The sequence below is a fragment of the Boleophthalmus pectinirostris genome, unplaced genomic scaffold, assembly GCF_026225935.1.
Source record: "Boleophthalmus pectinirostris isolate CB_2022bp ecotype Guang Dong unplaced genomic scaffold, ASM2622593v1 HiC_scaffold_19, whole genome shotgun sequence".
In the NCBI taxonomy this organism is placed as follows: Eukaryota; Metazoa; Chordata; class Actinopteri; order Gobiiformes; family Gobiidae; genus Boleophthalmus; species Boleophthalmus pectinirostris.
Genome location: NW_026571140.1, coordinates 34,111,236 through 34,125,267, shown reverse-complemented (window position 1 = coordinate 34,125,267; position 14,032 = coordinate 34,111,236). Strand labels below are relative to the sequence as shown.

Genomic DNA, 14,032 nt, shown 5'->3' with positions numbered 1-14,032 from the left:
GTTAGCGCTGATAAAAACAGCTCACTCCTTGTGCCGCTGATGCGATCAGCTTCTTTTAGGACTAAATGACACGACTCAGTGGATTATGTGTGATCTTTTTGTGACAGAAGAGGTGCTAATGATGGTAAGTGTGTTCTGTGCGTATAGGAGATAGTTCATGTTTTAGCTTTTCAGCGATTACATGAGTGCAGATTGTACGTGTGCAGATTTAGCGCAGCTCTTAATTTTACAGTCATTTCACTCGTGTGGTCACTTATTTATGTTGGTCACTTTATTTATGTTGTTACTGTTGTGGTGAAAAGACTGGAAAGTGTCTTCTGGACGCATGCGCACTCAACTTTATGTTGCAGTAACCAGGGTACTGTGTATACATGCACCATGAAGAAACCGGGATACTCAAAAAATCCGATCATAACCGGGATACTGATGTGCATGTATACGCACTCAATCAAAACTGCGCGTAAGTCAGGGAAATTTGCAATCAATTGTACATAAGTCAAGGGAATGTGCAATCAAAACTGCACTTAGGCTTTAGGAGTGTGCAATTATTAATAGAATACAAGATTGCGAAGGTCTTTCCTGTAAAGAGTGACTTAAAGGTCCTGTTGGTGCATCACTCGTGGTCATACTTGGTCTCTTATTTATTTATGTTCTGTGGTGGAGGTTTGTTTGTGGCTTTTGTCGTTGTGTCATCCTGTCTTTTGATAAAGCATGTGTGCCCCTTTCCCAAGACAAATTTCTCCCATGCAGAACAATAAAGGATTATCTTATCTTAACATAGATCAGAAAATAGTATAATATGGACCCTTTAAGAGTTATTTAGCTTAATCATTTGCTTGGATTTTGTTTGTCGACTTTTGCACCCATAGGAGGTTTTGTCCTGTGCTTTTGACCCATCCTTCAGCCAGAGCCTCGGGGTAAACTGTTGGGGGCAGTGGGCGACCGCAGTGCAGTGCTCGAGGACCTGTCCACAGAACCTGAGTTTGGCCATTGGTCAGGATTACCAGCTGGGCTTTGGGCTTACTGCGTATTAGAAGAACAAACAAAAGTCGAGGCAGACCTGAGGCTGCTCACGTCATGCTATATTTTGTGATAACAGAAAATTCGAAAGTAGGTTTTATTTATTGGCCTGGTTTATGTTCTGTTTAAAGAGAAAGTCCAGAATTTTGGACATAGGACCTCATTTCCTACTGTTGGAGACGTGTGGAGACACTTTTTAAAATATTCCATCCAGTCCTTGTATTTGCAGAGGTCGCTGGTGCTAGACTAGTGCATGTCAATGGCCATAGTTATCCTGCCACTAAAAACAGTCTTACCCACTCCACAAAACACCCGAAACAAATCTGTTATTACACCAGACTGTCGATGTAAATGTCTGTGTCAACAGAATCATTTTAGAAGTAAAACCAACCTTGAATTTGAAGGATTTATGTCTGAGCAGCAGCAGCGAGTTGTACTTGGCAGCGGCGGACTGATATATGAGAAAATAGTTCCTCAACATGCGACAATTCATGAGATGCAAGGTTAGTCTTATTTCAAACATTATTTTATCAACACAGACATTTACATTGACAGTCTGGCATAATAATATATTTACTTTGAGTGTTTTGTGGAGTGGGTAAGACTGTTTTTAGTGGTAGGATAACTATGGCCATTGACGTGCACTAGCCTAGCACCAGCGACCTCTGCAAATACAAGGACTGGATGGAATATTTTTAAAAAGTATCTCCACACGTCTCCAACACTCTGACTCACTAGAAAATAAGGTTATGTGTCCAAAACTCTGGGCTGTCCCTTTAACTCACCTGCATAATTCCATGGAAACAGAGAGTTAAAACCATAATTTGTAACATTCTCTATGGAAACTGATATGTGTTGTGTCATACTGTGGAATATTATAGTAAATTATACGACGTTAGGCCAAGTAAGAGTCAGGTTTGTGGAGATGCAAGCCTATGAGCGTAAGGACATGTGTTTTTCAATTAATTAAAAGTAACCAAAATGAGAACAACATACTTTTACTTATTTTTGGCTAAAAAGTTACATAATGTGGCTTTAAGATGAAGTTAAGACAGGCATGTTTTGTTGGTATTGTACAGTGTGTTCTCAGGATTCAAATCATCCTTCAGTGGCACCTGCCCCCAGGGGCTTTCAGAAATGTAGACTAAATTGACAGTTTGAGAACCACTGCAGTAGAGCTGGGAGCACACATCGGTCAATTTTGAAGTGCGAAAAACATCACACCTCTCTTGTGTAACCATAACTACATGTGGACAAGACGGGGAATATGCCAAAATGTCTTTACAGTTTTCTCATTTTTCTTATTGCAGATTTGTCCCTGGGCCGTGGTCTCCCTGCAGCACCTCCTGTGGTCCGGGAGTACAGACGCGAGAGCTGAAGTGTCAGGTGTTTCTGTCCTTCACTAAAACAGAGGTGGACCTTCCAGAGGAGGAGTGCGGAGGAGAGCGCCCCCAGAGGCAGAGGCCGTGCAGCTCAGGCCCCTGTGGAGACTCCAAGACAGGCGCCGCTCTGGGATCGCTTTCCTTCAGGACCGAGCTCTACAGCTGGGACTACAGAGGCTTCACTGACTGCTCCGCCTCCTGTGCTACTGGTGAGGACATTATTACCCCCATCATCAAACACATAGATTATTGGAAGTGTTTGGAAGTAACAAAATGCACGTACGAAATATATGTATCTTTCATTTGTTGAGAATGCAGCTACTTTGCAAACAAACACATATCTGATCACAGACTTCACAGGCTTCAGACTGCATGGCATTACTGAAAAAATGCAATTTGTTTCTCTTCTAATATGTGATGTTTTATTGGCTATGTGTGTGTGAAAAAAGAAAAGCATAAAACACTGTACGACAAACAATTCTGTTTTAATCCTATATTGCGTTCACACAATGCAGCCTAAAGTGAAAGTATTCTAGTTATTCAGAATATTACAATACTCTGATTGGACCATGTAACGGAATACATTGTAATATAATTAATTAGATTTATGTTTTAGCATAGTGTAAGGAACAGTCCTGTAATTATTTGTGTTTTATTTAATTTTATGTCTTCATCCTTCAGATTAAAATTTTTTACCTTTTTTGGTAAATGGTCACATTTTTATATAGCGCTTCTCCACCTTTAGCCTGGCTCGTGCCACCTAGTGCCTCCGCTCAATTTCATTTCTCTCCAGCGACTCCATCAGGAATCGGAATACACTAGACGGTTTGCAAGAACCCTGGAAGTTCTAGACCTCGCGCTGACCAATCAGAGAAGAGTTGTGAAGCCATGATGTCAAACTCAAACACCTGTCTGGGTCCTTTTGTGAAACAGCACAACAGTAAACAAAGCGGTCGAGATGGATGTAGACGAAGACATACATTCTGTGTTGGCAACGATTCCTGAGATTGAGGATCTAAAGCCGGAACAAAGAGAATGTTTGGTGAATTTTATCAAGGGGAAAGATGTATTTACCCTTTTTCCTACGGGATTTGACGCATTACATACGTCACAACCAAATAGCAGTGATTGATTAAATAAAAAAAGTACCCCTCTACCGTCGAGCGAACGAATCCTGATGCTGCGAGGTCAGACGGTTTCCACGAAGTGAAACCGGCTGATGAACCAGGCCAGTCCACCTTCAAGGCAAATGTGATTTTCTTTCCTCCCAAAGTTCCCCAATAGTTCATGGATATTCGATTCATTCAGCGCTGCGAGTTCAGTGAAACAATTTGGATGAACAGAAAACTTTTTGGAAATGAATGTAAGCTATACTGTATTTGAATAGTTTCAGACAACTCCCCATATGTTATATTTAAGGTCTGTCTATTTTGCTTTGTGAAGAAAAGTGTGAATGCGCTACAAGGACGTCTGAATTTATCTATTTAATTAATCTCTATCTCTCTGTGTCTGTCTTTTGTGCAGGTAAACAGACAGCTGTAGTGAAGTGTGTGGAGCGCAGCCTGAGCACTGAGGTGAACGACTCTCTGTGTGAAGAGTCCAGTAAACCTCCAACAATGATCCGCATCTGTAACCCTCAGCCCTGTCCCCCCAGGTCAGAATACTGCAATACTTCATATCCGTGTGGGGTTCTGTGCATGTGGTATATTCTAATTAACTTTATTTTGATATATTGCATTGATTTTATTCTTTTATTACATATTAAAAACCATAAGTCATAATTACGCACAGATTTTCTGGTGGGGTGGTTGTGAGCTCACGGACTGTTTGTCTGCCGCAGTATCCCGTTAAACTTGCCCGTAATGTAATAAATACAAGGAAAATTGGCTTAATAGAGAAGAGATACAATTAATGCAATATTATGAAACATTCCAGGCAAACCGATTCCATCTCCATTTAGAAAAGCAGGTCAGCTCAAGCAGAAAACGTGTGTCCCTTCCACCTTTAATATAATCAAAATATAGTCATTTATTTCTATCACAAATGGCTTTAGGTATCTTCATTATAATTTCTATTGAATTATCTGTTTTTACTTTATAAACGGGAGTAAGAAATGGAAGTAATATCCCGAAGACGCCTCCTACCAGCTCTTCACGAAAGAAAAGTTCCTTCTCAGATATATTTGCAATCCACATAATCGTGTTCTTCTGAAGTGGGTAAAAGCCTCACCACTTAACAAACAAATATTGATTCACCAATGGAAACTTTAAACGACTTAACTCCAACTTTGTGAAAACAGCTCTCCCACTGAATAACTTCAATTGATCTGTTTGCATTCTGCCTCCACGTGGGGAAAAGAAAACCACAATTCTCTCTCAGACTAACAAGATTTGGGCTTAAAGGGGCTCTGCTTGATTTAAACGGTCTTAAAAGCGCAAGTGTAACAACCTTTTATGATGATCTACTTTGGACTTTACAAGGGTTATTATCCCACTAGATAAATATAAATTATAGTTTTACACATAGTTTTTTACACACTTTTAGTTTTTAACACATTTGTCAGACACTTTCAACTTATTTCAACAAAATAAATGCGTTTTCTTGTATTTTTATCTGTCAAATAAAAATATTTGTGCAATTTAGAGGGGTTTTGGCCCAGAAAACATCGTAGTCAGTGTTGGGGAGTAACAGATTACATGGAACGGAGTTACGTAATCAGAGTACAAATTATGAGTAACTGTATTCAGTTACAGTTACTGTTTCAGTGAGTGGTAATTGGATTACAGTTACTTTGTTGAAATAAATGGATTACACAGCGGTATTTTCCTGTTTTTTCAGTAATTCCACTCATTGCCGGAAACCAGGTCTAAACTAGTCCTAGTTTAAATCTAAACCAGGACTAAAACCAGGTCTAAACTAGATCTAAAACAGGACTAAAACAGTACTAAAACCAGGTCTAAACTAGATCTAAACTAGATTTAAACCAGGACTAAAACAGGATTTAACAGGACTAAACCAGGACTAAACCAGGACTAAATCAGGACTAAATCAGGACTAAATCAGGACTAAATCAGGACTAAAACAGGACTAAAACCAGGTCTAAACTAGATCTAAACTAGATTTAAACCAGGTCAAAAACCAGGACTAAACCAGGACTAAAACAGGATTTAACAGGACTAAACCAGGACTAAATCAGGACTAAACCAGGACTAAAACAGGACTTAACAGGACTAAATCAGGACGAAACCAGGACTAAACCAGGATTTAACAGGACTAAATCAGGACTAAATCAGGACTAAATCAGGACTAAATCAGGACTAAACCAGGACTAAACCAGGACTAAACCAGGATTTAACAGGACTAAATCAGGACTAAATCAGGACTAAATCAGGACTAAACCAGGACTAAACCAGGACTAAACCAGGATTTAACAGGACTAAATCATGCTGCGTGGACGTGTCTCCTCGTCTTCTATCAATAATATTTTTTATTTGGTTCAGTAAAGTCTGGGCTTTTTATTTTCTTTTATCTGACAAAACATCTTATGTTACAATATCCTCGTCTTTGCTTCTCTACAGCAAATCAAGTAATCCAAAGTATTCAGATTACGTTACTCACCTTAAGTAATTTAATGGATTACGTTACAAACTACATTTTGAGGTATGTAATCTGTAATCTGTAGGGGAATACATTTTAAAAGTCACCTTCCCAACACTGATCGTAGTTGCCAGGTAATGGTTATGAAATCCCTACCAACAAACTGGCCACACTGGGGAAATAATGTGAAATTTCATCTTAAATCTATATTGACTGATTAATTAATATATTTTGGTCATATTTATACACAGATATTTATACACAGACAGTCACATACACAGATTGAAAAGGTGTAGGCTGAAGCTTGAGTTTATTATGCTTACCCTTTATTACACCAGTTCATCTTCATAAATACAGCGAGAGGAAACAAATAAATCAGTAACAGTACAACAATTTACTCCAGCACAAACTAAACATCATACTTCATGTATCTGCCCAGAGTTAAACATTTAAACTTCTTTTTAAAATGGAAGAGAGTGGTGCACAATTTTTGCTCGTCTGTACAGTTGTTCCAGAGGTCCTCCACTCTAACAGATGTACTAAATTTCATAATGTTTGTTCTGATTTTCTTTTTTATAAACATGGCTGTGCCTCTGAGCTCATATTGGCTGGTCATGTTTCGGATTTTACACATATTCTGTAATGATTTTGACAAGAGATTGTTGTTTACTTTGAACATGATTTTCAAAGTGTAAAGGTCGGCTAAAAAGTTCCATTTCAGAATTTGAAGGTTCATAAATATTGCATTGGTTGGTTCATTACAAGTTGATAATACGATTGCTCTTATTGCCTTTTTTTAAAGATAAAGACTGGATTTGTATTAGTCTTGTCCCAAATCTCAGTACAGTAGGTTATGTAGGGCATTACCTGCGAGTTGTAAATAATTAAAGATTGTTTTTAGCTACGATATATCCATATTTATATATAATTGTGATTACTTTGGATAGTTCATTTCTAATTTTATTTATGTGTGATTTCCAGTTAAAATTATGGTCTATTAGCCTGATTCATCAGCTGGTTTCACTTCGTAGAAACCGTCTGACCTCGCAGCATTAGGATTCGTTCACTCAGTGGTGGGCGGGTACTTTTTTTATTTAACCAATCGCTGCTATTTGGTCGTGATATCTGTAATGTGCTGTTAATGGGTATATTAAGCTTTTCCCGCAGGAAGAAGGACGATAACGTCTTTCCCCTTGATAAAATTCAACAAACATTCTCTTTGTTCCGGCTTTAAATCCCTGATCTCGGGAATCGTTGTCAACACAGAATGTCTGGCTCTTCGCTGATTGGCTGGTGCCCGAACTCGCACTTTTTTTCTCTTTTTTGCAAACCTTCTAGTGTATTCTGATTCCTGACTTAGTCGCTGGAGAGAAATTAAATTGAGTGGAGGCACTAGGTGGCGCCAGACTGACTAATGGTCTGTAGTTACTCCTAAAAACTTGTTTTCAAAGACTCTCTCTAGTGGTTTATTGTTGAGCATAATTTGTACTTTTCGTTTTGCAAATATAATAAATGTAGTTTTTTCTATGTTTAGCGACAGTTTATTACGGAAGCCGAGAGGGGTCACAACAAACGCAAACGGCGCAACAATTACAAATGCGACAACACAACAAAAAGCCACAACACAACAAAAAAAGCCACAGTGGAAATGACCGCGGGACTCTGTTTTAATGCAAACGCCGCAACACATCAAAAAGCCACAACACATCAAAAAGCCACAACGGAAGTGACTGCGGGACTCTATTTTCCGACAGACCGATCAAGTAGCAAGTGAAGAAGAAGAACTACAACGTGAAACGGCGGCGTTTGCATTAAAATAGAGTCACGCGGTCATTTCCTTTGTGGCTTTTTTTGGTGTGTTGCGGCTTTTTGTTGTGTTGTCGCATTTGTATTTGTTGCGGAGTTTGCGTTTGCTGTGACCCCTCTCGGCTTCCGTAGTTTATTAATATCAAAACAGACTAATTGTATAGAATATAATTATCTTAAGTGTGTTTTGGTAAAATGAGTAGTGTAATCTTTCATAGGCACTTTAAAAACATGAAGAAACAGAACTTCATTTTAAACAATTTGCAGTGGTCCAGAGTTATTCCTCACTTATCTTATACATTCAAAACATCCTAATTATTCACCATGATGAGTTTATAAGAGCTTCTATCAATTTTCAGACACCAGACGTTTTGCAGACTTTTTGTACAGTTCTGCAACAGTAAAGTTAACAACAACCACACTGTACTGTAGGGCTGGGTATCATTATGAAGCTGCTGATACGATACATATCTCGATACAGTGCTTTTTTGGTTCAATACAATATATTTCAAATTGATTCGATACGGTTGAATAAAAAATAGTGGCTTAATCATGGCTGTGACACTAAAAGTATTTGTTTAACCAATTTTTTTTGCAAAAGTTAATATGAAACACAAACATTTTAATCATTAAAACAGTGAAAATGTAAAATGTTTCCCATAAATTAGTTTTTTTCTTCTGAAAAAGCAAAAAAACTATAGCGCTGTTAACAAAATAATTGAGTAAAATACACCAAAAATTAGACTTGCGATATATCGATACAGCAGTCCCCGATATCGATACGGTATCATAACATTAAACTATATATAACTATATATCGATATTTTGATATTTTTGCACACCCCTACTGTACTGTAGGGGGACAGTAGCTCGGTTAGTGTTTGGCCACTGATCCGAAGGTCTGCGGTTCAAATCCCACTCTCGACATAAACATAATTGTTAGAGAGGCCAGATCCACCGACCCACAGGTTGGCGGTGCGATTCCAGCCCTCACAGATGAATGCTGTTGTGTCTTTGGGCTGACCCACCTTCCTGATAATCGGACAGTAAAATGAGTCCTAAGTAGATGCTGAACAAGACACGTATTGCTCGAACACATGGGAGTGAAATCATACACATGTCCCTAAACACAAGGCGATATGTTTGTCTGGAAACTTCAAAGTCTCTGTTGGGATCCAGGAGCCGAGCGGAGCAGATAACGTCACCTAAACACTCCAAATTACCCCACAATCCGCTGAATTTGGGCTCTCATTTGTAACGTACACAACAGCAGGTGGTTCCAATCGCGTGAGGAAGCAAAACAAGACACAAAAACATGGAGACGAAGCGAAGAAGGGAAGTAGAGAGAAATGGTCACGTAAACAAAGGGATAATAAAAGGTATTTTGGAGCTATTGAGTTTGTCTGTGCTGTAAATAATGTCACATAACGTAAGCTAAAACAGGAAACGGTACATTTGGTAATTCTTATTTGCAGATAATCATGAAAATAAATAAATAAATAAACTCTCCTATGGAAAATAATACTGAGATATAATTGGTTCCTACGTAAAGCAACTGCGTACTAACTTTGATGATACGTATTACTGTATCATTACATAATACTTAAATTGAACAACTTTTGACATTTCTGGTTTTACTGTAGATCCAATCTGTGCCAGACCTAGTATAAGACCACATGGCAACATTAAAGAAACTGTCATTATTCCCCCATTGATCAATATTAATATTCTGTCGTCACGATGGCGTCTCTACCAGAGCTAGACAGATAGCGAACATACAAAAAAGAGAGTCCACACGACCATATGGAAAAGACTTGTGTTTACGGACGTTTATTTCCACATTTGTCTCTTTATCTTTTTTCCGGCAAAAAAAAAAAAAAGTTTATTAACAAATTGTACATGTTACGACAAAATAAAAGCCCCACTACCCAGCCCAAACACAGGCCGGAGCTAGCAAAAGAAACTAGCAATAAGCAACACCGCGAATGATTCAAAACTACTGTTCCAACCTTCAGATCTTTATAACAATACAAGAAAACAATATTATAACACAAAACAAGCCGAACTTACGGACAAAGACGCCCAGGGCCGAAAACAGAGACGTATTCTGTCAGGCTGCGAACCGATCACGCTTGAAAGTGAGCACATGCGGGAGAAAAACAAAACTTAAAACCAAAGGCGTCCACTAGAGGGCGACAATCAACTTTATCACAAACAAAGTATTAAATGGGTCAACAGTACAATTAACGTATTGACATATTATAAGAATTCGGAAAACTGTATAATATTTGCGCTTTCCAAATTTAAAAAAAAAAAAAAAAAAATTTAAAAATATTAAAAAAAAAATTAAAAAAAGGACTAAACCAGGACTGGGATCAAATCGGAACCAGACCGGGACTGAGACCAGGATCAGACCGGGATTGAGACCAGGACTGAGACCAGGACCAGACCAGGACTGAGCTTGGGACCAGACCGGGACCAGACTAGGACCAGACCAGGACTGAAACCAGGACTGAGACTGGGACCAGACCGGAACCAGAGCAGGACTGAGACCGGGACCAGACCAGGATCAGACCATGACTGAGAACGGGACTGAGACCGGGACTGAGACCAGGACCAGACCAGGACCAGACTAGGACTAGACCAGGACTGAAACCAGGACTGAAACCAGGACTGAGACTGGGACCAGACCGGGACTGAGATCGGGACCGAGACCAGGACTGGGACGAAGACCGGGATAAAGACCGGGACCAGTCCAGGACTGAAAATGGTTTAGACTTTTTTTTAGTCCTGGTTCAGTCCGTATGCAGCTCAAAATTCCGGCATTGCAGTTTAAGTCACGGAAACGGGAAATGGCTGTTATTCGTTTTTTCCATTATTCATTTAAACACAAAATTGAAAACTGAAAAAACAAATCATTATCCATTTTTTTCATTTTGGTTTTGGAGACAAATAATGAAGAAAACAGTTGTTTTTTCATTCTCTTATTTTTGGTTTTATATTGAAAAACGAATGAACGAATGATACACGGATTTATAAAGCCCAATTTATGGTGGTGTGTCAAATCGTCTGCGTCGCTTTGCTCCACAGAGCGTCTGCATCGACCGGCGTGCACTTCCGAAATTTTGTAACTACTCGTCGAAGGAAGAGAAAGCGATGCAGACAATAAGGGCTGTGAATGGTCCACTCTACATGTGCGCTACATACATTTCCGATACTCCGCTTTCTCACTTAATTTTGCACACACGAACGTCATTTTTAAATCCTAACCTCCTACATCGATGCAAATCCATAAATCCAAAATGACGGCAACAAGACGACGGCGACAGTGTGCGCTGAGTCGATGTAGAGCTATAAAACAGTCTTAAAGGTTGTATAGAGGATTTTCCAAGGAACGAGAAATCCAGCGACTGTTTGTCCTTTTTCAAATGTTGCGCATGCGTGAAACCACCCCCCCTCCCCTACAGCTCCTACGTAGAAACGCCTCCTCCTGCCTCCTCTTTACGCCAGAAACAGGTTTGTTTACAGCCGGTGAGCTGCACATGACTTGTAAACAACTAACTACAGTGTTGGTTAGGCAAGACGGAGAAGTGAGGAGCGGGGGGAGCGGGTGTGCGGACATTTCGTTCGCAGGACGAGAAGTGAGGAGCAGGGAGAAGAGTGGAACGGGCAGCGGGGAGAGGAGCAGGAAAGGGGAGCAGAGAAGGTTGCGCGGAGATTCAGTGCGAATGAACTAGCTACAACACGCAGCAGCAAGCGGACTCTTTCTTTGCCTTGAAAATTACGTTTTCAGACATAGGATATCGCTTTCGTGTCCTGAAAAACGTTTGACTAGCTCTTGGAAATAAAGTACGTTTTCATAATAAGCAGAAGTGACCTGTCCAGGAGTAATTTGGCGACCAGTGCGTCAGTCTTTAGACCCTGCGTCTGCTTCAGTCGCGCCATCGCTGGAATGAATCTTCAAGAATCACCTTAGTTTGGCTTCGCTGCTTTTCCCCTTGTCTTCTTCTTTCAGCGACCTCAAAAACGGACTTTCTTTTGCGGCTAACTGCTCCTGGATTCTTGTCGCCATTGCAACAAACTTTGTGCGAACTGCGAGGAAGATATAGGTCAAAAAAAGCCGCTAAGAACTGTTGCGTTGGTGGAGTAAACAGCGTCTGTGCGTCTTGCGTCTGTGGACTGCGTGACAGGCGTACGTAAACCACGTACCGGCGGCGCAGGCAAGTCAGTTACGCTAGAAACGTAGGGAGATTGATTGACAGCCTGTCAGCTCACAGATAACGAGGCAGTGTCGTTATCTATTGGCAAATGTTTAGCCCCACCACGTCCAGAGTTGATGAATTTTTATTCTCTTTTTTTTGGTCATCATAATTACAAGGCTACTGCACCTCTATAATGCTATCATTGACAATTTGAAACAAAAAAAACAAAAAAAAAATCCTCCATACAACCTTTAAGACCTTTAAATATTCTGGAAAGAATAAAAAAAAAAAAAAAAAAAAAAAAATGGGTGGTAGTCAAAGCACTTCATTAACCTGCTAATACTTCTAAACTTTAACAGCTAAAATGATCAGAGGAAAGATTTGTAATTACAACAAAGTGGTCCCTCTTACGATCACAGGAGCCTATGTCTTTGATAAAACCTATTCTCTGTTCGGCTGTCGGCCAAGTTTTTTTCACCTGTCAGAAAAACTGTGTGTGTCTAAAAGCTCACAGAATATTAACACACTGTTCCCATTAAACCTCTTACAATAGAATCATTTGTGCCTCATCAGGGTTTTGCTTTATACTCAAAAGTCTGCTGGTAAGGCTTTGTTCTGATGACAGGAAAGTATAGACTAATGTTTTTCTTAGATAATAGTGCAACCTAAACAAGTAAAGAAAAGAAAATAAGGTGCATTGTGTGACTTTTCAGCTTCAAATTCGAGATGTCATTGCTTGGCCGGGAATGCTTTATGTAACATTTACCGATCCATCTTACATTTATTCATTTTCTGGTGTTTTTATTGAGTTTTTACATTGAAAAACAAGCATTCTTACTGTGAGTCTGTGATCCTTTTCAAAAATCTAACCTGCAACTTGGCCCGGCCTCAGTTTAATGTCATATTGTGGAACATTCGAGTGGAAGCAACACCATCTCCACGGTGGCGAGAAAGTGTCAGACCTTCAACCGATAAAGAGCCATAGTGTGGAGAGTTACGGAGCGTCAAGGCGTCAAGTTTACACGCAAAGTCTATGTGGAGGCGCGTCTGGGGCGTCTGGCGTTTTTTTGGCGTCAACGCTCTAAACCAGGACTTAACCAGGACTAAACCAGGACTAAACCAGGACTAAATCATGACTTAACCGGGACTCCAGGACTAAATCAGGACTAAACCAGGACTCCAGGACTAAACCAGGACTAAACCAGGACTCCAGGACTAAATCAGGACTAAAACAGGACTAAAACAGGACTAAACCGGGACTCCAGGACAAAACAGGACTTAACCAGGACTAAACCAGGACTTAACCAGGACTATACCAGGACTTAACCAGGACTCAACCAGGACTCAACCAGGACTAAATCATGACTTAACCGGGACTCCAGGACTAAACCAGGACTCCAGGACTAAACCAGGACTCCAAGACTTAACCAGGACTTAACCAGGACTAATCCAGGACTCCAGGACTAAAACAGGACAAAAACAGGACTAAACCAGAACTTAATCAGGACTAAATCAGGACTTAATCAGGACTTCAGGACTAAACCAGGACTAATCCAGGACTAAAACAGGACTAAACCAGGACTCCAGGACTAAATCAGGACTACATCAGGACTAAAACAGGACTAAAACAGGACTAAACCGGGACTCCAGGACTAAAGAGGACTTAACCAGGACTAAACCAGGACTTAACCAGGACTATACCAGGACTTAACCAGGACTCAACCAGGACTAAATCATGACTTAACCGGGACTCCAGGACTAAACCAGGACTCCAAGACTTAACCAGGACTTAACCAGGACTAATCCAGGACTCCAGGACTAAAACAGGACTAAACCAGGACTCCAGGACTAAATCAGGACTAAAACAGGACAAAAACAGGACTAAACCAGGACTTAATCAGGACTAAATCAGGACTTAATCAGGACTTCAGGACTTAACCAGGACTAATCCAGGACTAAAACAGGACTAAACCAGGACTAAATCAGGACTTAACCTGATGTGTTGTATGTAATAAATACACTAAA

At 40.0% G+C, this 14,032-nt stretch overlaps 1 protein-coding gene across 1 annotated transcript in view; it reads left to right on the top strand.

Annotated features, from left to right (window-relative positions):
* adamtsl3 (ADAMTS-like 3) overlaps positions 1-14,032 on the top strand; it is a 503,662-nt gene that overhangs the window by 425,700 nt on the left and 63,930 nt on the right. Inside the window, exons 16-17 of the mRNA XM_055154339.1 lie at positions 2,331-2,611; positions 3,927-4,056. Coding sequence (XP_055010314.1) covers positions 2,331-2,611; positions 3,927-4,056 — 411 coding nt within the window. The remainder of the gene's footprint in view (positions 1-2,330; positions 2,612-3,926; positions 4,057-14,032) is intronic.